Source organism: Artemia franciscana, chromosome 19 (genome assembly GCF_032884065.1).
Source record: "Artemia franciscana chromosome 19, ASM3288406v1, whole genome shotgun sequence".
Taxonomy (NCBI): domain Eukaryota; kingdom Metazoa; phylum Arthropoda; class Branchiopoda; order Anostraca; family Artemiidae; genus Artemia; species Artemia franciscana.
In genome coordinates, this window is record NC_088881.1 from 34,283,707 (window position 1) to 34,309,218 (window position 25,512).

At 36.1% G+C, this 25,512-nt stretch overlaps 1 protein-coding gene and 1 long non-coding RNA gene across 2 annotated transcripts in view; one reads left to right on the plus strand and one right to left on the minus strand.

The window, feature by feature from the left end:
• The window catches only part of LOC136039598 (uncharacterized), a 35,214-nt gene extending 16,972 nt beyond the window's left edge, over positions 1-18,242 (minus strand). The window contains exon 1 of the mRNA XM_065723464.1: positions 17,192-18,242. Coding sequence (XP_065579536.1) covers positions 17,192-18,146 — 955 coding nt within the window. The 5' untranslated portion in view covers positions 18,147-18,242. The remainder of the gene's footprint in view (positions 1-17,191) is intronic.
• LOC136039599 (uncharacterized) lies at positions 11,362-24,735 on the plus strand. Its single transcript, XR_010620486.1, has 2 exons — positions 11,362-11,694; positions 23,962-24,735. It is a non-coding gene; the product is annotated as an uncharacterized LOC136039599 (long non-coding RNA).
• The last annotated feature ends 777 nt before the right edge of the window (positions 24,736-25,512 follow it).

Here is a 25,512-nt window from a genome sequence, read left to right on the forward strand (position 1 = left end):
AGATAGTCATAGAACTTATAGTTTTCCAAGTGTTTGGTTAAATGGCACGGGTAAATGGCGGGAGTAAGTGTGCCTCTCTTATTGGACCAATATTTGTTTGTTATTTTTTAACAAGTCACGCCTGCCTCAGGGAGTCTCAGGCAGGTTGACCAAGAATTTAAAATGGACCTTGGACCATTAGATCGCATGGAATAAGGAGTAAACAGTGAATGAGTTAACAGTTAACATTTTGACTGATATTTGACAGATTGTATAATATGAGCTATGCTACTTAAAAATGGAATAAGATAGTAGCTGAGTATGACGTCCGAGTACGGTGGAAAAAACTACGTGGGCCTGCCCACAGAAAGTTCAGTACCTTTCGTTGTTAAAATGATTTTATGGTAGGAAAGGAATACTGACAAAGAATCAAAATCAACTCGCGGTATTCTCCTGTTTCAATAAAATTTAGTACCGTATCAACACCAGGGTTGCCACTGAACGTAATAAATATCACCATATTCTCTTAGAATAAATCACCAAAAAATCACCAAAAGGCGAATTGATTGTGAAACATTAGTGGCTGAACAGTCCCTATTTGTTAAATATTTTTTATACCTATACATTTTGCCCTATACCGATGCATTTTTATACCTATTTTTACGTGAATTCATGCTTGCTACGGGTATTTACATATTTAGGTGAATTTATACGTGCTTCTAGTCCCTACTAGTCTTCAAAATAAAGAAAAGCATTTTTCATACAAAAAATTTTAAATGCCACATTCACGGATTTTGTTTACTGAAATAATTACAGTTTCCATCTTATGTGTTCATTTCCAAATGTTGCAGAATCTTAGACTTAGAGACAAACAAGAATTTTTTTTTTTTTTTTTTAATTTTTTTTTACAAATATACTTGCCTACAGTGGATTTAAAATTATTTTGTACACTAGTACCAAAAATGGATTGAATTCAAAAAATTTTGCCTTCGGCATCAATTATAGTCCAAATTTTTAGCAGGTATTTTCAATTACTATAGAGTATTAGGTGACAAGTTTTTGGCACTTATACGAAATAAGCGTTATACGAGAAACAATCGAGAATTTGGATCGCGAACATGAGACATTACCCGCTTTTCACGGTGTTGATACCAGACAATTAGTTTGGGCTCACTAGGAAAATGCATAGTAGCTATATTTTAATTAAATATTTATTTGGTATTTTGGTTAGGTTAGTTTAGTTTACCTATTTAATATAATGCGCTCTGGGCAGCCCCCCCCCCTTCCATAATTATTTGTTGTAAGTTTCACAATTTTACTGATAAAATATTATATTTCCATCATATTTTCTTTTATTTCATTAGCACTAACCAAAATTCCCTACTCGAGTATTTCTCGCATAATACTTAAGTACCGCCTTTCGTTTTCAGGCATGTCAATTTCGAAAATTGTCCGACCCCCTATCTTAGGCTTAGGTAAAATGATTGGCTTGGGAATGACCTCAACAGAAGACCCATACAGCTGTAACTCAACTAAGTTCAACTTGACTGGAGTTCCCGTCATTCTCCTCTTTAATTTTTATGGCACTTGGTATTAACCAAGTGACATATAGCAATCGCAAATTCTGTCGGTCTGTCTGTCTGTCTGTCGGTCCCGGTTTTGCTACTTTAGGCACTTCCAGGTAAGCTAGGACGATGAAATTTCGCGAGCGTATCAGGGACCGGGCCAGATTAAATTAGAAATAGTCGATTTCCCGCTTTGACCATCTGGCGGGGAGTGGGGGCCGGTTAATTCTGAAAAAATAGAAAAAATGAAGTATTTTTAACTTGTGAGCGGGTGATGGGATCTTAATGAAATTTGATTTTTGGAATCATATTGTGTCTCAGAGCTCTTATTTTAAATCCCGACTGAATCTGATGACATTGGGGGGGAGTTGGAGGGGGGGCTAAAATCTTGGAAAACACTTAGAGTGGAGGGATCGGAATGAAACTTGATGGAAAAATAAGCACAAGTCCCAGATACATGATTGAAATAATCGGAACGGATCCGCTCTCTTTGGGGTAGTTTGGGGGGGGGGGGGTAATTCTGAAAAATTAAAAAATGAGATATTTTTAACTTACAAACGGGTGATCGGATCTCAATGAAATTTGATGTTTAAAAGGATATCGTGTCTTAGAGCTCTTATTTTGAATCTCGACCGGATCTGGTGACATTGGAAGGGGGAGTTGGGAAGGGGAAACCTGAAACTTGGAAAACACTTAGAGTGGAGGGATCGGGATGAAACATGGTGGGAAAAATAAACGCAAGTCCTAGATAGATGATTGACATAAACGGAATGGATCCGCTCTCTTTGGGGTAGTTGAGGGGAGGGGGTATTTCTGAAAAATTAGAAAAAATGAGGTATTTTTAACTTACGAACGGGTGATCGGATCTCAATGAAATTTGATATTTAGGAGGATATCGTGGCTCAGAGCTCTTATTTTAAACCCGACTGGATCTGGTGAAATTGGGAGGGGGAAACCTAAAACTTGGAAAACACTTAGAGTGGAGGGATCGGGATGAAACTAGGAGGGAAAAATAATCACGAGTCCTAGATACATGATTGGCATAACCGGAACGGATCCGCTCTCTTTGGGGTAGTTGGGGGAGGGGTTAATTTTGAAAAATTAGAAAAAATGAGATATTTTTAACTTACGAACGGGTGATCGGATCTCAATGAAATTTGATATTTAGAAAGATATCGTGTCTCAAGGCTCTTATTTTAAATCCTGACCGGATCTGGTGACATTGGGGGAAGTTTGGGGTGGGGGAACCTAAAATCATGGAAAACGCTTAGATTGGAGAGATCGGGATTAAATCTGGTGGGAAAAATAAGCAGAAGTCTGACATACGTGATTTACATAATTGGAACGAATCCACTCTATTGGGACGGGGGGTTAATTCTGAAAAATAAGAGAAAATGACGTATTTTTAACTTACGAAGGAGTGATCGGATCTTCATGAAACTTCATATTTAGAAGGATCTCGTAACTCAGATCTCTTATTTTAAATCTCAACCGGATCAAGCGTAATTGGGAGGGGGGCAGTTGGGAGGACCGGAAATTTTAGAAAATACTTAAAGCGGTGAGATCAGGATGAAACTGGATGGGAAGAATAGAAACCTGTCTAAGATACGTGACTGATATAACCGGACTGGATCTGCTCTCTTTGGTGGAATTGGGGGGGGGGAGGAGTAATTTTGAAAATTGAGGTATTTGTAACTAACGAAAGGGTGACCAGATCTTAATGAAATTTGATATTTAGAAGGATCTTGTGCTTTAAAGTTCTAATTTTAAATTCCGACCAGATCTTGTGACATTGGGGGGAGTTGGAGGGGGAAACCAGAATTCTTGGAAAACGTGAAAATTGGGGTATTTTTATTTTACGAATAGATGATCGGATCTTAATGAAATTTGATTTTTAGAAGGAATTCATGTCTCAGAGCTCTTATTTCAAATCCCGACCAGATCTTTTGACATTGGGGGGAGTTGGAGGGGTAAATCTTGGAAAAACACTTGGAGTGGAGGAATCGGGATGAAGCTTGGTGGATAGAATAAACAAATGTCCTTGATACGTGATTGACAGAATCGTACTGGTTTCGCTCTCTTTGGGGGAGTTGGGGGGAGGGGTTCACTGATTTGACGGGTTGGTGCTTCTGGACGTGCTAGGACGATGAAAATTGGTAGGCGTGTCAGGGAGCTGCAAAATTTGACTTCATGAAGTCGTTTTGCAGATTTGACCATCTGGGGGGCTAAAGGGAGAGGAAAAATTAGAAAAAATCAGGTATTTTTAACTTAAGAGTGGGTGATCGGATCTTAATGAATTTTGATATTTAGAAGGACGTCGTGACTCAGAGCTCTTATTTTAAATCCTGACCGGCATTAAGTCTCTTATTTTCCTTTTTAAATTAATCTATTGATTCATAGAATTTTGTTAGAGCTCATACCATATGATCTCTTGGCTCTTCTCGCCTCGTCAAAAGTGCCATATGAGCTCTTGTTTTGTTACCAAATGCATTCACCGGCATAGAGCTTTGTGGGGGGCATAGGATGTTATAGCTTTGTATGTACTGCACTTGAAAACTTGCCATCAAAATAAATATATTGCCTTACCTTGAAGCCATTATGTCCACCTAAATTCCCTTAGGTATAAGATATAACTAACCTAACCTGTCAGCATCCACTCACAATCAAATTTGTTGAATAGCATTTTCATCAGGATTTTCCTAACTGTATACGCTTGAATGTAGAAATAGTCACACCACCAAACTAAATTATAAAATTTAATGATAAATCGTCGACGATGGCAACCCTGAACAACACTCACTGGAGGACAACTCAAAAACTTTTACTAGGTTTATAGCCATTAAAATTCATTCAGGTTAATATGCGTAAAATATCAAGGGATCAAAAATTCGACAACCGGCAAATATTTTGATATGTTTTGATAGGGTCTGGACCAAGTTCAGTTGGAACCACTTGTCTAGCTGATACCAAAGATCAGGGTTACCGTCTCTCTAATTTTCAGCTTTCAAAAATTGTCTAAGGGACACAGACAGACAGACTGACATTCCATAAATCTGAAACTATAGAACATTTTATAATATATTCGATTTAAAATTAGTCTCTATTTATTAACATTTTTTTCAACATTGTTACATTATAAACTGTTTTTCTTTTTTGTTTAATTACAATTCTACGTTACAAAACCTTATTCAGTTTATATTACAACGATTTATAGCTTAAAAAACATTTAAAATAATATAAGACACACATTAAAGAAATTTAAAAGCTGAAATATCCATGTTGCCACTTTGATGACGTAGATCAAGATACTGCTTAGATATTATAGAACAGGTTTTTGCTATTATTGATATGGTTCTGATACCTGGGCACAGGGATGTCAGAGAGTTTTCGTTTGTACCATTTTTTGTGTTTTAAGTAAAACGTTACGGTCCTAAAAACGTTACATTTTTGAATTTATGTTACAGTTATGTACGCTTTCGCATAATGAATAAGTTGCACATTTTCTGTGTAACCTGTTTTTTTCCCGTGAAAAAAATCGGCTGTTCCATGTTTAACTACACTGACATGAGTATCGGCATCCGTTCACATCGCGGTCTTTAATATAATTAAATAAAAAAAACTATTTTTTTTAACTAAAAGTAGGGAGCAACATTAAAACTTAGCACGAACAAAAATTATTGCTTATACAAGGGGGTTGCTCCTCCTCAACACCTCGCTCTTTACGCTAAAGTTTTTGTAGTACTTAAAAATGCTTTTTATTGTTCGAATTAAACGAACATTGTTTTGGGAGTCGTTCTTGAGGAGTTGGGACAGAATTCAAACTTACAGCGTAAGGAGCGAGGTGTTAAGGAGGAGCTGCCTCCCTCACATACGTAATAATTTCTGTTCGTTCTAAGTTCTAATGTTACTCCTTACTTTCAGTTGAAAAAAATTATTTTTTATTTAATTTCTGTTCTATTTTTAAATAATGCCAGGAAATCTGGCTACAACTCCACGGATAAATCTCTCCTGCCCACGGATTTATTCTCTAGACCATTCAATCCTAGTGAAAATTTACCCCGGACAATTACCCTTAGCATCTCCACGCTTAAAATTGAATCGGCAAAGAGAAAGCAAGACATAAGACGAATCGTATAGGAATTCTGGCAAACTCCCCTAGTGTTAAATATCTCCTGGAAAATTTACCCCCTAGAAACCCCCCCCCCATGGATAATTATCCTCGTGGAAAATCCAGCCAGCAGAAAAAATCCACCAGCAGAAATTCGGCCTTGTAACTATGCTGAACAAAATGGCCCTCTCGCGATATTCTCGGACCAGTGGGTAGATACGATCACCCCTGGGGAAAAAAGCAAAACAAAAAATTAGATACCCGTGATCCGTGATCTACTACCCTTGAGCTACAGAATGATACGATTTTCATTAAGATTAAATGACTTTTAGGCAGTTTCCCCCCTTTTTCGAAAATGAGACAAATTTTCTCAGGCTCCTAATCTTTGATTGGTCTAACTAAGTTTAATGAAACTTGCAAATGTGAAATCAGCATAAAAATTCGATTCTTTTGATATATCTATTTATGTCAAAAATTCGTCCTTTAGAGTTTTAGTTACAATTGAGCCGAGTCGATCCTTACTTACAGTTTGCTTACTCCACTTTGCTTACTCGCATAGAGAGTTAGAATGACATTTTCTTTGATGAGATGATTGTTTGCAATGATGTGAGAATGCTGAAAAAGCAAACAGATTTTGCACTATCATGTCAATAATCACCATTTTGGATCAGTTGAATTTGAATCTTATTCTGTCTACAGTTATACTGAAATTATATGGGAAAAGAACAAGCTGAAGTCAGGAAGAAAAACTAAAAATAAAAATATAGGTAGATACTAAAAGAAGCTATTTTCTTTACTTTTTTTATGAGCATATCTGTTAGCCAGTAGACATTTGAGAATTTGGATCAATAAAATCAGACTATAATAGGTTTACTGACGTTTGTGCACGGAGACAATTAGCCTTTTTTGGTTAGTTTAGGTTACATTTTGCATTCATCCCTGCTATACTTAATCCCCCCCTTATGTGCAAATATACAGCCCAAACTATATTTATCTGATACATTTCCCAACCGTCTCGGTTGTTTCAACCCCTTACATATAGATCGAAATTCTCAAGTGTGTACTGGCTAATAGATCAGTATCTTGTTTTGAAATATGTGATTATAAGATAATAAATGTATTTTTCTTTGGGTAACAACCCAAACCTGCTTCCGAATGGTTGGCAACATATCAGGTTATAAACAAAACATTCTGTATTACATGGGATTATGAACAGCTGACACTGAAAACAGTTGGAACTATGAAAACGAGCCAAATTTTGGTTATAACCAAGGCTATACCCAAGCATTGAGGAGGGAGAAAGTTTAGTTAAGTCAAAATTTCCGATTTTATGCTTGGCTGTTTGCAAGTATCGTGCTCGCTTTTTGACAGTGTAACCCCCTTTCCCTCTGAGGTCCCTTATATAACTGTAGTATGTGACTGTACTCCATTGTTGCACTGAATCTCGTGATGACACACTTTCTTGTTTAATATGAATTTCTGCTATCTCGACTCCGATGAAATTCAACTTCGTCTGAGTGATAACAATATAATTCTGATTATAAATATTATTAGAAAGGTCATTAGAAAGGTCATTAGAAATATTACTAGAAAAGGGGTATCTGAAATATTAGTAAGATACCAATCATTATTTGGGTTTGATCAATCCAAAAATAAAACTGTTTTGTTTGTTTTTTAAATAAGTTGTATCCTTTTTAACTCACTAAAATGCAAATTTCATACTACAGACGTAAAATTCCTCAGATTTAAGTCTAGTGTTTCATCCTTTCTTCAAGAAACAGGATCTAATTTTATTAGCGAAAGTCAGCTGAGGCCTGGAAAAACCTGTCGATTTACAATTGATTTTTCAGATCCTCGAAATTTCAGAAATATCCAAGATATGCATCTTGGTGTAGAACGTTAACTATACGAGCTTGGAAGCACCGGAAACCGTCCGGTCGAAGAGCGTCAAGTGCAAGAGTTGAAAACAGCTATTTAGTATTTTATATCAAGCTCCAGGCCGAGATACAAGTGTGAATCAACTCAAAAGACCCCTTTGTTGGATCTAGTCAAAAGTTGTCCTCCAAAGATCACAAAGTTCGGGCAGGAAACGTCAGTTGCTCCTTGGTTTTAAGATGTTTAAAGAACGTTCCCCTCATGTCGATCTTGAGACGTTTCACACACAGAGTGAAGATGTCTTCCTTTTAATATGAGTGAGGCAGATTTAAATGTAAATCAGCAGTTAATGTTTTGAAAATGTGCTGCCAATTTAAGAGATAGACCTGATAAACTTCCTTACAATTTTTGCCGGATTTTACGCCGTAATTGGCATGTCTAACCCTTTTTATTGGTGGAACAGAGCGTCAGTTTTCTGAGTTAAAAATAATAAAGACCCCATTCCACAATAGACTCAATCCGAAAACCGTTTCTGATCTTCTGCATGTCAGAAAAGTGGCTGTTGACCCAAGCTCTTGGGGGATCCCGGATACCCATGTAAGAAAAGCAAGAGAGTGGAAAGAGTAAACTCCCAAGTTAACTATGTTCCCAAATTTTTGCTTCGTGGCGACGTATCTAATATGTTATGTCTTGTATCTGGATAAAAAGTAAGTTTTAAATTAAGTACAAAGCAAATTAGATGAGCTGTTTATCTAGATTCTAGTGAATACAAATGTAATCTTTACTTGTCTTTTTCTTCAAAGTATCCTAAATTGCATTGAAATAAATGATAAATTGAAAACCAACTAAGGTACACTTTGGCAAAACTTGAGCAATTGTGCCCTATGCATAAAATGCAACTGATTTGTTTCATTCCTCCACATTCTTGGAGGGTTTTGTTTAAAAAAAAGGTGAATGAAGAACAATTAAATGGTTGGTTTTAATTTTTCTACTCTGAGAACAAAGCGTAATACAAAATTGCTCGAAAGAAGATTCCAAACTGAACCTGAATCAACTCCATTTTTTAAATGCATGACTGTTTCTGCTCCAAAGCAAAAAGGGTTCTTGCAATCCATTAAAATTTAGGGTGGGGGTCAAATTTTTTAATTAAGATAAAAAAAATGGTACCTCTTAAAATTTGGAGGGAATTTTTTGAATAAGATTATATAAGAATATAGTTTTCAAAATATACAGGCAATAATTATCCCCCCTCTAAGGACTGCTCCTTACGACTAATTAAAGAAACCTAGTCTTGAAAAAAGAGTGTCCTGTCAAAAGTTATGAAAAAGTTACGTTTGTAAGTTCGAACGTTACGAAACGTTTGGGTTTGATGACAACCATGTATAAGTAGTGAAATGTGTCCCTTCGCCATATTCTGTCTACTTCCCCCCTTCGCCTTATTCTATCTACTTTTTTTTGTATCTATTTCACTGATTTTTTCTTTTTGTTTTGTTTCGTAGTTATCTATGTAGATTTTTCTACGAAAAATTGAATTTGGTTAGAGATTGCAATAACTATTTACGCTAGTCTGTTTTTCTAAGAGTTCTAAAGAGGAAAAGAGGCTATGTATCTTTTTTATATAAAGTCGGTCTAATGAAAAGAAATACGTACATTGTTATTGAAGAAAAAAAAATATTATTTGGTAATAAATAAGTAATATTGTAATTTTGTAGTTTGTGTTTGATTGTTTGACTAAGTGTATTCTATTTGTAATTAAAAGACGTAATTAAAAGACCTTCTATTGTATTTTTTTACCTGTGTGACGTGTCTAGCGCTTTCTATTGCTGGAGCAGAGCATCAGTTTTCAGAGTTAAAAATAATAAAGACCCCACTCCGCAATAGACTCAATCTATCGAGTCTAGGGCACCCTCACCCAGAGTCATAAATACCGGTGGAGGAGGAAGAAGACCCCTCAAATGTACACTCATTAGGGTTCAGTGGCGTGTCCATACGTCCCATGAGTTATAAGCCTTCTCTCAGTGGAATGGGCTAAATTGCGTGGTGATGCAGAAAACCATTGTGGGAGGATCTTCTATAGGAGGACAACTGCGGCAGGGCGTAAGATCCAGATCTGTGGACAAAGGCCTCTGCAAATTGCTGCCTCGACGCTTTCAGGGTACCTGCAAGGCTGAGGACCTTGCGGTCAACTCTGTTCCCACTTGAGGAGTGGCGCGCCTCGAGGAAATTACAGCTTAGCAAGAAACACAGGATTTGCACGGGATTTTGATTAATGGATAATTCTTCTGGGGTTGGTCTGTTTTGACGGGTGTTTTCGGGCTGAAAAAAAAAACATCTTCCAAGCTGTGAGACCGTGGGGGGGGGGAAGAAGTAATGGGTAACAGCAAGGAGATAATTTAGAAAATAGGATGGAAAATAATCCAGATGAAGAGAGAAATGCTCTCAAGTGTCTCTGGAGAGCGCTTATTCGTAGATTTTGTTTAGTAGCGCGCACAGCGTTTTCAGCAGTAGAAATGATTCGATCCCATCGGCCGCAGGGCGCAAGACTCTACGCCTGAAATGGTTCGATCCCATCTGCCGACTGCTCCCAGTCAGCCCTCTAAAAGATCGAATGCGGAAGTTATTAGCTCAAATGTCTCGAAATATCATAGTGGAAGGAACAATAGACTCTTTTTCTACCACCGTCTGAACTCATTTAGTAATGAAAGGCTAGATTTTGCGCCAAGAAACCTGGGATTTAATCAGAAAGAAAACAGTGAAAAGGGAAAATAGAACTAAGAATTCGCGTACCATAGTGAAAAAAAAAGAAATAAATGCTCTGCATTGGAACATTCAACTATGGCCAGTGTTTATACATAATAATAGTTATTGGGAAGTGTACAGACGCTTTCATGGGGCTTTTTTGTGGTGAGGGGAGGGGGTTATACGTGGGGAACTTTCCATGGAGGAATTTATCACGGGGGAAGAAAATTTCCATGAAGGGGGTGCAGGAATTTTTAGCATTTTTTTAAAAAACAATGAAAAAATAAATGTGGAAAAAGTTTTTTCAACTGGAAATAAGGAGTAACATTAAAAATTAAAACGAACAGAAATTATTACGTAAACGAGGGATTCAACTCCTCCTAATACATCGCTCTTTACACTAAAGTAATTTGATCAATTTCAACTATTTATTCTACGGCCTTTGTGATTCAGGGGTCATTCTTAAGGAAATGGGACAAAATTTAATCTTTAGTGTAAAGAGCGAGGCATTGACGAGGGGTGAACCCCCTCATATACGTAATAAAAACATACGAATATAGAAGTTCGTTACGTAAGTTCATTCGTAAGTTACGTATATTTTTACTAATAAAAACGTTTGTAAAAAATTAAAAGATCTAGTTGCCCTTTTAAATAACCAAAAAATTGGAGGGTAACTAGGCCTACTGCACCGCTCCTTTTTTCTCAAAATCGGCCGATCAAAACTATGAGAAAGCCATTTAGCCAAAAAAAATTAATATTCAAATTTCATTTTAATCATTCATGCGCGGAGAGCCAAAATCAAAACATGCTTTAATTGTAAAACGTTCAGAAATTAAATAAAAAAACAAGTTTTTTAACTGAAAGTAAGGAGCGATATTAAAACTTAAAAGGAACAGAAATTACTCCGTATACGAAAGGGACTGTTCCCTCCTCAACGCCCCGCTCTTTACGCTAGAGTTTTTTACTGTTTTAAAAAGTCAAGTTGAGAGAGAGTCAAACTTTAGCGTAAAGAGAGGGACGTTGCGGAGGGAACAGCCCCTTCCATATACGGAGTAATTTCTGTTCGTTTTAAGTTTTAATATCGCTCCTTGCTTTCAGTTAAAAAAAAATGTTTGTTATTTTTATTTAATTCCTCTAGAGTCCAGTACTTTTTCGAAAGAGGACACTTAGACTATTCTTGAGAGGGAGAAATGTGTCTTTTCAAAACTGTATCCTGCCGATTGTTTTTGCTTTCTAGGGGATTTCAACGCTGATGTTGGATCGACACGGGTGATGCTTTGGTCTGTTCGTGACTGCATGGATGTACCAGTGAGAAGAAATTGGGACGATATTAATATGGCTCTTCCTTAGAGTGTGAATAGGGATCACCACAGAAATAACAATTGGGGAAGAAAGTGATTTTGAATGGGATAATAGAAATGGATAAGGGTAAGGGAGAATTTACTTGTTTTAGCAGAGGTCTCAAATGAAGAATCCATTTTATGTTTCTCCTAAGGTGAGAAGTCTTTTCAGGAGAAAATAATGGAAAAAATATGAGCAAGAAAGTTTGGAGAGAAGGCTGAGATTAGCGGAAAATAGGGATTTTGAAAGTTCTATAGGTGTAACGAATCAAGTAGTACATCTATTAGGGGATATGGTTGCAACTGGGAGAGAGGTCTGAAGAGAGCTTTTTTGACAGTTTTATTAATCTGCCTTTTCTCCAGATAGATTCCTGTATACCTGCCCACATGGGTAGTTTGATTGGCTATTAGAAGTAAAGCATCTTTATATTTAGAAATGAATCATATTTCAAAGGTGACTCTAGCGAGGTCAAAATAGTTAATTTTTGGTCCAAAGGGGCCCAAGCTGGCACCGTACAAAACTGACTTAAAACTAAAATCATTCCGAACAGATTTCGAATAAGCTTCAGATCAAGTTTGGCCTGAAATCCTTGCCTGTCAATTCGACAAGGAAATGAGACGAGCATAATGAAACAAATGAAAGGAAACCAATAAAAAAATGACAACTGATTAAAATATTGTAAATTTTTCCGTAACCAAAGTATTTACTTTTCCTGAAACTACTTTTAAGCTTAAAAAGGGAAAATCAGAAGTTTGAAAATTAAATAAAAATTTTGGTCACTAAAACTGAACAAATGTTAATTGTGGTCCCTTATTTAAGAAGTAAGGGAAGTTGGTTACTTTTGTTAATTTTGGTCACAGAAGTATCATGTGACATAAAGCGTCTCGATTGGATTGAAGCTCTGGATAAGGGACTGAATTTACCCGTAAAACACACATGAAAGTAGAACACAATCCGACACCAATGCAAAGAAACACATTTAGTGTTCTTAAACAAATTAGACTCTAGTCTCCAGATGAGAAGCAGAGTATTTAAGGCCGTGATTAAGTGATCTTGAAAACACCGAGGTTCAAAATTGAAGTTAGGGTAGCCTTCTGTCTCTTAATTCTCTAGAGACCGTCGATTGTCAAAAACCTTTCAAATAGCACTTATTCATTAGCGGAAATAGCAGGTTAATTATACCAGCTTGTCAATCTGGTCCCTAGGGGTGTTATCGGCGATCTGAAACAATTCTTTCTGGCAAAAAAAGCTTGTAAAAATTTCAGGTAGCTGAAAATATTCTATGGGACTGTTCGAAAACAGGAAAATAAATCGAAAAATGGTTGCAATCATCTTACAGGTTATTGTACCGATTTTATTCTAACAAACCGATTGCTTGAAACAAGCAATGTATGCTTAGAAACGTTCATTGATTTTGAAAATCGAAGGGTTTTTTTTACAGCTTCATATTAGAATTAGACAAAGTAGGATTATTGTACCTACATTTACAATATAATTATTATTCTGTCAGCATAATTTATAATTGTATGTAATGCTAGAAAGACCCATTCATAGAAAACCGGTTTATTTATATATACACTGTAAACACCCCAAACCAGAGAGAAAAACAAGCAAATTTGTGACGACAGTTTGATTGGCATAGTCATTATAAAGACAAACACGCCAAAGGTATACAATAAACCCACAAGGCCGGCTATAAGTAGAGCGTCCTACTTCCAATCTTCGAACCTCCCTTCGAACATTTAACACCACAAAAGGTTGCCTTTGACTAACCGCAATTTCTGGCGAAAACAGGGCTGCAATGATGAAACATCATGAAGATAACAAACAAGGCTTAACCAATCAGCAAAATGTAGGTCTTAAACATCAACTAACAACACAACCAATCAGAATACAGACCTCGCCCCGCTGCCTGCGGGGCTCACGGACTAATACGATCCGCTCTATAGGTAATGTATTGTAAGCAAAATCAGACACTTGTTTTGTTCAAACAGCTGGCTAGTTTCAACCTAGGCTGCCAAATTGACACATTTTGTGTCAAAATGACACAATTTGATGTTACGTGACACAATGACACATTCAGTCGAAATGATGACACAATCGATGCAAATGACACATTTTTCGATAAAAAATGACACAATCGACAAAAATGACACATTTTTCCAAAAAAAGTGACACAATTTTGTCATCCAAGTCCTGTTTTTTAAATGATAATAAAAGAAAAGTAAAATTTCGGTTTTCAACCTCCAGAAAAGCTAAAATTAACGGAGAGGAATAGCACTACCTAATGGTGGCAGTAGTACACAATCAGTGCGGAATACAGGACAGATGCCATCACCATATTTAAAATTTAAACCAAGAGAAGAAAACAGCCATAGGTGGAAATTTCAAATCAAAATGCACGTTGAATATCTGAACTTAATTGGCTACTTGATTGAGTATGTGATATAGCCAACTGATACGTATTTAATAGTAAAAAGTAAACAACCAGCAGTTCAAAGCTGTATGCGTAAGCAGGAACTCACATTTTTAAGAGTACAGTAGGGGTATCCCACCTTGGACAAGATTACAAATTTTAAATCTGTTTATTATTATTAAGAGAAAATATAGAAAAATTACAAAGCCTTAGACCCCACAAAGGGGTCTAAGACTTCCAGAGAAGTCTTTCCTTCAGAATAATCCATCTGTCTTAAAAAGGCACCAACAAATATGACAAAAATACTATTGAGTAAATAAATGTAGTTTAAAAATTTCTAAATGAACATATTTCTATTTCCAAACAAGATTACTTCATTCTAACCTTACCTTGTTTCACCTAAAAATGATGAAAAAGGTCAAAAAGAACAATTGTTTGAATTTGGAGTCCCAGAGTAGTGACACTCACATTCACTAACTCCTTTCCAGCTCAAGTGCAACCATGAAGTCTATCATGAAGTCTTTTGTCAAAACTGACATCTTAGAGAATGATAATGCTTTTGTCATACCCATGATCTCAGGCTGTTTCAAGGAAATCTCCGAGATTTCTTTTGGTCCAAATACCAAAATACATGTGCTGAAATATAAGGATGTGATACTCTCGAATTATCACAAACAGTTTAGGTTGAGCTGCCTGAACTTCCTTGTAGAAGTTATCAAACAAATGAGGAAATGAATTTAGCATTCTGATCCCACTTTAGAAGCTCTGGCTTGTCTAGACCCAGTCACTGCTTTGAGCGGAAAAGTCAACACTCGAGTGGGACGGACTGGTCGGTTCAGAAGCTTACTTGGGAAACACGAAGGTGAAGTGGAAAGGTCAAGGAATGTAATAGAGATTCAGTGGATCTTGATGAGTGAGCATAGGGATGAGACTGTGAAAACCATAGGAACTGAAATGTTTCCTTCGATCTTTTGGAAGGCGTTATTGAATACAAAAGATGTTCAAGGCAAGCCACAGTTCGAAGAGCTATCCCTTTTCATGCTAAATCTGTGTGCTCCTTTGCATTCCAGTGCATTTGCAGAACGTCAATTATCAGTTCTTTCAAATATAAAAACGAAAGTCAGGAAGAGTCTACTTCTCGACAAGATAGACTTACTGATGCATGCAAAGCAGCTGGTCTCTCGTACCAAAGGAACCGTGCACGACTGGGAAATTCCTTCCGATATGCGGAAGAATTTTATGGCCTGGTACAAGGAGAAAGAAGAAGAGACCAATAAGCCCTAGATATAGCCAGGGTCGAATATACTTGAAGTTTTGGGGAGGGGGGTCTATGTGTGAGAGGTTACCAAGTTGTTCAGTGCTTATATATCTTATATTTATCTGTAATTTTTAGTACAAATATGCGATTGATTTTGGCTTACATTTTTCTTCGACTTCTAGGCCCATTAGAAGTACGCTTGTAACCATTAAGGCAGGAAGAAGACTTAGTAGTATTGTTGGTTCAAGATAAGCTTCAATAAGGGCATAATGAACCACAGACAAATCGATAGACAAATAGTTGGAACTGTTTTTGGAACTAAAAAGCTCAAACACCCCTACTGTGGTCTTATATTTTTTCCATTTTCGAAGGTGTCATCTAAAGCTTAGCCAATTACGATTACGACGTCATGTGAAAAATCTTTAATTTACTGTCGGATTTGATTGTCCCTTTGATTGTCGTTGGTCGCCCAGACGCAAATTCATAGTGTGTAACATTGATTTAATCGAATGTTCCTATTACTTTCATGACGTCATAAAAACGTCTCGATCCCAAGATAATAGTTTAAGGTTAAGTTTACTCCTTTTTGAACTGATTTGGAAAAGATTACACATTAAAAATTCTAAATAAAGATTTGACAATTAAATATAATACCACTTGTAGCAAAAAAAATGACACATTTTGTGACACATTATGGAATCTGAGATGACACAAAAAGCACATTTTTGGAAAAAATATGACACACTCCTTAAAAAAAAAATTTGGCAGCCCTGGTTTCAACTGGAAAGTGAAAGTTAACGATATTAGCATTAGTGGATGCGTAATTTTTTTTTTATTATCTTTCGACTTCCTACTATACAGAAATTACCAGTGATGACTGGAATTAGTATTTAAAATATAATTCATTCATATTGTACAAGCCCAACTTTTCCCTCGGCTTCAAAATCTTGCCCACTTTACGCAATTTTAGTTTCGTTGAAGGGGGATTTTTAGAAACCTAAAAAATGGATGTGCTTCTAGAATTAGTATTTCTAAGTGCTATAAACTGGAAACTATGCTGCTTTGCAGTTTCCAGTTTAGACAGCTTGTGACGAAACTAAAGCTTTACCCGGGACTGCATGCAAAATGCGTTCGGTACAATTATTCTGCTTATTATAAAGTAAGAATTGTTTTCTAACTTCACACTGTCCAAATATTTTTACCCCAACTCCCTAATATGAAAATTATAACACTACAGCTCAAATTATATATTTTTCGTCTATTCTGTCACTTTTTTGTCTTGTCTCACAATAAACAGCAAGAAACTAACGAAAGATGGATGATAACTTGAGTAGTAAGTGTTATAATAGACAAGTAAAAGAGAATTTTGAGCCATATCAATGTTTTTTTTTCAAAATTTAGGGAATGTATTTGCATATCTAAAAACCCTTAAAAGTTATGAAGGTGAAAACAATTTTGTTGTACTTCAATTAAGCAGAAGACCTATTTTGCAAGGTTTCACTTTTATAACACACATATTTTTAAAGGTCATCAAAGATCAGGGCCCTCTAGAGGGAGAAGGGGTGGAGGTAGTTGCTTTAAAATACCTTCCCGGGGCATGCTTTAGTCTGTAGATTCATCCCTGAAAGTTTCATTTTCCTAACCTAAACCCTTTCTGAGATAGCAAGATGTCAATTAACTAGAATTTTACCAAAGAAATTTACTATGTTTCGTTTTACGGCTAGATGGGATTACAGTTACACTGGAGGAAGATAGAGGGACAAATTTAGTTTAAATTTTCGAGTTGGGAGAGCGACACAATTTTTCCATTCCTCAAAAAAGAGCATAGGTCTATGGGGTGTTTTTTTATTTTTTGATGTGTTTCGTCCAACATGTTTTGCTGCTAGTAAAAAAAATAAAAATTGTCTTACCCTTTAAGAATATCGCCCGCGTATCACCACATAACACATCAAAAGCAATAATATCCGAAGGTTTCTTAGTAATAGTTTTGAAGTTTTTCGAAAAGCACATCAGCTCTGTCAACATGTTATATGTACAAATTCCATTTCCTTCTTGGGTACAAAACGTTGTAATATACCCAATTCTTCTTAACTGATCACGACCCCGATACAACTCAATAGAAAAGCACAACGCTCCATGTGAAATATATTTCGTTGTACCAACTAAGGGCGTAAATGCATAAAAGTCGGCAGCTATGATTCTATATCTGCTTGCTATTAACAGTCCACTTCCCAGTAAATATTTATTTATTTTCCAAGAACTTTGACCTACGTCGTACAAAAAATAACCATACTTTCTTGACAGCAGTTGTATGAGAATTAAGGACTCGGTTCGTCCCAAAACATTTTGAAAACAAAGTATGTCAGTCTGTGGAAATTTGCTTAGTATTTTCTTTGAATTTCTATCATTGCTAATATTGACAAAAGGGACAGGAATCTGCTCCAAAATAAGTCTCCCAATAGCTCCAAGTCTGTTCTCACTTTCATAAAGAGTTCTAAAACTTTCTAGAAAAAATGGTTTATCAGAAGATATGTTCACGGAAGTTATACTTATCGTTTTTGGCCTAGGTGAAGGCAGTCTTGTAGCATATTTCAAAAATGAATATGGTTTTTGGCAAAAAAGGTAGCAAGATAAAGCCCAAATTATATAACCACTAATTCCGAAAAAGCCCAACCAGATACTTAAATTCAAAAAGCACAATCCAATAAACAGACTTTTGATCTGCCTTGTACTCCAAGCTATAAATAGCCGCCGAAAACACTGTCTTACGAAGAAACACCAGAAATGAAAACACACATATCCCGTTTGAAACACAAAAGCACTAAAATGTGTAGTATAACGTGATGTTTTAACATTTAAATCCATAATCCCGTATTTAAAGAACTTGATCACATGCTACTTGGTAACACGACTGGCAGTACTCTTCTTATACGAGCTCTTTTCACTGGCAAGGACTTTGACAGAGATAAGAACCTTTTAGGACATTACGTCACGTAATTTAAGCACATGGTTTCAAAAACGTGTCCAAGAAAAGGGTATTAATAGCCATCGGCTAATGGACCCTTTGCAATGAGGCTTAGGCCCTACCCGCCAGTGTTGCCACATGTAGTATAATTGTGCATAAAATAGCATAATTTGGAACCAAAAGCATCCAAGTATAAACCTCTCTAAGACAGCATAATTGTAGAATAACCTAAGGCAATGCAGAACAGCTCGTAATAAGATAAAATTTTATTTAAAAAAAGTGGCTATCACGAGCCCAAAAGGACCGAATTCGCACTTTAGTGTCGCACAAAATTATAGAATTGCAATCAATAAAAAGCAAACTCGTAAAGTTAAAACAGGGAAAACAAAATTAAACAAAAGTCTATCTAACAAGCATTACAAAGTACGCAATTGAAAAATAAACACTAAACTTCTAAGATAAAAGTAGAGTGAGGAGGGGGGGGGTATTGATTTAAAATTCCAACTATGTGAGGGATGAATGTTCTTCTATATCTTTCAGTGGAAACTCTTGTTTTTATTTTTATTTTTTGAGAAATTTATTTTCTTCGCATACAAAACTAAAACACATCTTTTACAAAATTCTGCCGCACCAAGAAAAACTTTACAGTTTTGTAGGCGTACGGCAACAACAAGTAAAAATATATATTCCATTAAAAATCACAATGTAACCATAGTCAACTCAAACTTCAAATCAATCTCTCTTATTGGGGCAAGAAGGGGAATTTTTCTCGAAACAAAACGTGGGGGCAAGTTTGGGGGGGGGGGGGGTAAATGGTCACTAGGAAAAAGAGTTGTAGTACGAGGGTTATGTACGGCATTGTGGGCAAAACGCAAGGAAATTTGTGCTCTCCTTTTCTTAAGGGTGATTAGATTTGCCCTCCGAAGAAGGGACGCATAAGGCACTTTACCCTCATTGAAGATAATTCTTTTGCACCTTTTTTGAACTGCCTCTATTCTGTCCGACAATTCATTAGAGACGCCAGGGTGCCAAACAGGACAAGCGTATTCGAGGGTAGGACGTACAAAAGAGAGAAAAATCTTCAAACAATGCAATTTAGGATATTTAAATTTATTGAGGGGTTTGAGGAGAGAAAATGCAGTATTTGTACGCTTTAATAAATCATTAACGTGACAATCCCATTTTAAGTCGCTTGAGATGGTAACACCCAGTAATTTCATATTGGGTTTGACGTTTGTAATAACGTCACATCAAAAAATCAAACTAGCACCAGAGATGGTGCTAGTCGATGGTCTGGTCAAATTTTCTGGTCAAATTAAATGTAATGAGTTGAGCTGTCTAGAAATTTGAAGCATTGGTATTCATAGTTAATATAAAGGATAGTCATGCTGATACTTCGCCTTATTCAAAAATTAAATAAAAAAAACTAGTTTTTTAACTGAAAGTAAGGAGCGACATTAAAACTTAAAACGAACAGAAATTACTCCGTATATGAAATGGGTTGTCCCCTCCGCAATCCCTCGCTCTTTACGCTAAAGTTTGACTCTTTGCCACAATTGTACTTTTTAAAACAATTAAAAACTTTAGCTTAAAGAGCGAGTGATTGCGGAGGGGACAACCCATTTCATATACGGAGTAATTTCTGTTCGTTTTAAGTTTTAATGTCGCTCCTTACTTTCAGTTAAAAAAAACTAGTTTTTTTTATTTAATTTCTGAACGTTTTTGAATTAATGCATGTTTGATTTTGGCTCTCAGTTCATAAATTATTAAAATGAAATTTGCATATTAATTCTTTTTTGGCTAAATGGCTTTCTCTTATTTTTGATTAGACGATTTTGAGAAATAAGGGGTGGGGAAGGAGGCCTAGTTGCCCTCCAATTTTTCGGTTACTTAAAAAGGCAACTAGAACTTTTAATTTTTAACGAACGTTTTTATTAGTAAAAAATATACGTAACTTATTAATTAAATTAAATTACGTAACAAACTTTTATATTCTTATATTTTTGATTATATATATGAGGGAGTTTTTCCCCTCGTTAATACCTCGTTCTTCACACTAAATCTTAAGTTTTGTCCCAATTTCTTAAGAATGACCCCTGAATCATAAAGGCCGTAGAATAAACAGTTGAAATTACTAAAAATACTTTAGCATAAAGAGCAAAGTGTTTATCTCCTCCTAAATACCTCGCTCTTTATGCTAAAGTATTTTTAGAACCCCTCATATGCGTAATAATCTCTGTTCGTTTTAAGTTTTAATGCTACTCCTTACTTTCAATTGAAAAAAACTTTTCATGTTTATATTTTCATTGTTTTTTTTTAGTAATACTAGAAAATCCTGCGCCCTTTTCATTGAATTTCTCTTCCCCCATGAAATATTCCTCCAAGGAAAGATCCTTCCACATAGCCCCCTCCCCTCAACCCCACACCCAAACCAAAAAAATCCCCCTGCAAACGTCGGTACACTTCCCAATAACCATTACTGTATGTAAACATTGGTCAAAGTTTGTAACTTGCAGCCTCTCCCCCAGGGACTGTGGGGGAGTAAGTCATCCCCAAAGACATAGTTATTATGGTTTTCAACTATGCGGAACAAAATGGCTATCTCAAAATTTTAATCGTTGACTTTGGGGAAAAAAGAGCGTGGAGGGGGCCTAGGTACCCTCCAATTTTTTTGGACACATAAAAAAGGCACTAGAACTTTTCATTTCCGTTATAATGAGCCCTCTTGCAACACTCTAGGACCACTTGGTCGATAAGATGACCCCTGGGGGAAAAAACAACAAAAAAACAAACGAACAAATAATCACGCACCCGTGATCTGTCTTCTGGCAAAAAATACGAAATTCCACATTTTTGTAGATTGGACCTTCAAATTTTTTCTATAGGGTTCTCTAATACGCTGAATACGATGGTGTGATTTTTGTTAAGATCCTATGACTTTTAGGGGGTGTTTCCCTTATTTTCCAAAATAAGGCAAATTTTCTCAGGCTCGTAACTTTTGATGACAAAGACTAAATTTGATGAAACTTATATATTTAAAACAGCATAAAAATTTGATTCTTTTGATATATCTTTTAGCATCGAAGTTCCGTTTTTTAGAGTTTCGTTTACTATTGAGCCGGGTCGCTCCTTACTACAGTTTGTTATCACGAACTGTTTGATGAAGCACGTGATGTAGAATTTTTCCCTGTTCCTTTTGCACGTTGTGCTTGTCTAGCCAACAGGTATGCTTTGTCAGTGATCATGAACTGCAGTAGAGTCATCAAGCGTAGCATAACAAAAATATTACAATGTAATTCTGAAATATTTGTTAACATGCAAGGCATATTATGTAAATAAATCATTTTTTATAGAAACATAATTAGTTTTGTCTCTCTATGGTGACTTGTGTCTCACCCTATTAAATTAAGTTAAAGTTTATTTTCAATCGGCAGTTATTTTACTGAAAGTATTTATTTTCAAATCGGCAGTTAGACTGAAGAAGAAAATCTGCCTCGTAAAAGTCAACGGCTGTGCAAAGATTTGACTGAGAGCAGAGGAGATATTTTACATTTTATTTTAACTTCACTTTCAAATTTAACTATTTCAGGCAGCTCGAAGTCTCACTTTCTGGTCTAATGAGCATCCTCCAAAGTTTTGCAATATTGAGGAGGAGGTATAGATGAGGAAGGGGAAGTCCCTTCCTATAAGGATTGGACCAGAAATATTCCCAACAATTATAGAAGAGTAGATGTAAATTTCTTTAAAGTTTCTTTTGTACCCTCCCCCCAAAAAATGTCCTGGTTATGGCTTTGGGGCTTTGGCAAGTTCTATCTTCAACCTCCCCTTGTTGTCTCTCTCTCTCTTAGAGCTAATTCTGTTTTTACCTGATGGCTCAATAAGAGTTGAGATCTTTCGACGTTAAAATTCACCCTTTGAGGTATTTCCCTCCCTCCCAAAATCGACTGAGAGCCCAGGAGATTTCTTAGATTTTATTTTAACTTCAGATTCAAATTTAACTATTTCAGGCAGCTTGAAGTCTCAATTTCTGATTTAATGAGCAGCGTCCAAAGTTTTGCGACCTTGAGGTCGAGATTTGGATGAGGAAGGGGCAATCCCTTCCTATAAGGATTAAATCTGCCCGTTTTGGGAGTTAATGTTACTCATTACTTTCATGATAATAGTATAGACCAAAAATGTTTCCAAAAATTATAGAGGAGTAGATATAAATTTTAAATTTTCTTATACGTTTTACAAAGTTATTTTGTACCCCCCCCCCCCCCCTCCAAAAAAAAGAAAAATGCTGGTTATTGCTCTGGGGTTTCATCAAGTTCTATATCCAACTTTCCCTTGTCTCTCTCTCAGAACTAATTATGTTTTATCTGATGACTCGATAAGAGCTGGGATCTTTTGACGTTAAAATGCACCCTTTGAGGTATTTCCCTCCCTCCCAAAATCAAAGCCATCAGAGAACCCCATTCTAGATATTTTAGTGCCTTTTTTTAACTTGCTGCGAAATAATGTTCCAATAAAAAAATGTAAGAGAGAGAGAGAGAAAAAAAATTATTCAAACAACAATCGTAGCTGAAATAGCTAATTTGATGTTGAACTACATAGCATGTTATTATGCACTGTTATATAATGACATAAAAAAAAAGACGAAAGAGTTCTGGTAGAGGTTTGTCCGAGCACGCACAGGCACAAGTAAACCAATATCAAGTGGACCAATTTCCTTTCCCTGGACTTAAGAAAAAACCTTTTTATTTATTTTCTACGCTATTTTTCCTCTTGCTTGACCTGATTACCTTGTTCATGAAATATGGGAGAATAAACCTAGGCGTAGCATAAATCTATCTAAACAAGCATAATTTTGCGATCAAAGAAGCCGTGTTTCCGTGTATCGCTAAATGATGCCAGTAGTTTTCTGCTTGTAAAGAAGCTTGAGTTTCTTTTCTTATCCGTTTCTCACACTTCTTCTTATCTCCTTGGAGCTTTTCAGCGTTAGCGCGCTCCCCTTGTGAAGCTTGTCTAGAGCCGTCCTGGCCGAGTGGATTGGTGCGCTGAATTCAGGATCCTTTCTCTGAGAGGGCGCGGGTTCGAATCCCAGTGTACCCAGTTGTTTAGTTTGGGACGGGGGTCAGTGGCGTGACTCTGTAAGCTTAGCCAGAATCGACCCAGCTCTAAATGGGTACCTGGAGAAATCTGGGGAAGGTAAACAGGAAGGGTGTGCGAAAGCACAGGATGGTTGGTCCCTGACCCCCCCCCCATTGCACTTCCTGGCTGAAGGACCAAGAAACAGAGATCAGCACCGCCGGTAGGGACTGTAAAGTCTAATGCCGTATCCTTTATCTTTACCTTGTGAAGCTAGGGAAGGACACATAATAGAAACAAAAACAATTTTAAATATATAGCTATGTAGTGTCTGATTGTACGTTTACACTCAATAATATTGACAAAATCAAGTATTTTTTTCTATTGTAACTGAATAGAATTCAGTATCTGACGCCTTAGGTGATAGTTCAAAATCAATATCTGCATTCAAATAATCCACCTGAAAAATTCACTAAAAAGTTTTGACCGAGCTTATTCGTCTCTGTCCACTCTGGTGATCCAGCTGAATAGGGTTCACCCGATGACATATTTTTATTCCCCGTCGTAGATTTTCGACCCTCGTTATTTTGACGGGTGATAAACAAATTGATTAATTGATTAATAACAATACATCCTTTTTTCTAGGGCGCAAGACTGAAGAAATGTCAAGAACTAGAGGCCCCAACTAATACAACCTCAGTGCCAGTTGACATCTGGTGCCACATTTTCATCTAAGTAGAATAGTTTCACGTCATTGCACAAGTGTACTATGTTCAACAATGTTAAATTTGGAAATTGTTATTACTGATTAATTCATGTTAGTCTAGGAATAGTGTCCGGTTTATTTTTCTGACTTAGAAGGGTTTTCCAAGAAGCAAATATAACTGTAATTAGAATATTTCATTTAACAAATTTTGTGGACGAATCTACGTTTAAGATCGCTATAAAGTTCAGAAAAGGGAATAAGTAATCCTACTCAACAAAAAAGGTTAGGAAAAATATTCCTACAAAAGTTCTATAAAAAGTTCAGCCAATGGAAAATTTGGCTTATGAATACCTTCCTTATTGTGGTTACATAGTTCTTTCATAGACTCCAAAAATGTCGTAAGTTCCATAATTATAGTTTCTCGAAGATTTCATATAAATTGTATAAGTTGAATAAGAGGTAGTATTTCTTCTTTTCATTTTTAAGGTTAAACATAAGAATTTCTACTTGATAATCAGGTCTAATGAAATTATGTCTAAAAATAGACCTGTCAAGAGCGGTATTCTGTTAGGATATGTTATATTCTTTAGTTTGTCGTTTTTTTCATTACATAATTGGGAATTTTCACTTATCCCTTATTTGTTTCTCATAGTTTAACAGCAAGTTTTATTTTTAAAAATAAATATTTTTTAAATAAACATTTCTTAGAATAAGTTGACATATATGAGGAAAAGGGATGACCCAACAGCTGAGCCTTTTCAGCAGGAATATGCTAATCAGAAACTTCAGCTGCAATGGATCGGCCAATTAGGAATCAAGAAACCCAGGACAGAGCTTTTCCACGAACAACATGATGTGACAACCTACCGTACTTATCGGTTATATAATAGACACTATAGAATTTCACTCGTGGATGATGCGAGCATGACACAAGAAACTGGTCAAGCAACTTCGTCATACCACACAATTAGCTTCGGCTTGGTTGGAAAATAAATTGTAGCTATAATTTATTTAAGCATTTAGTTTGTATTTTGGCTTGGTTTGGTTTATGTAATCAAATTTCGGCTATATATCTGCATATTAGGGGGGAGGTAAAGCATAGTATATATTAAATACAGCAATGGTTTGTTTACATATTTAATATATCATGAAAAGAGAAATCACCAATGCTACAGTACAAACACAAAAAAAAAAAAAAAAAAAAAAAAAAAAAAAAAAAAAAAAAAAAAAAAAAAAAAAAAAAGAGACAGAAGGAGAAAAGGAAGACTGTTTTCCTAAATTAGTGATTAATATAGACCAGCACTTGAATGAGGCCTTAACCCTACTCATCCATACAATCACATAGGTCAAACAGCATAGCCACACACAATCAACCATAAAGAATAATCCATGGACAGGCAGTCATGTCGTCAATAAGTATAAGTCGTCATTTACCGAACAATAGAAAAAATAATATAGACAAATAATTCAGAGGCAACACCCAACATAAG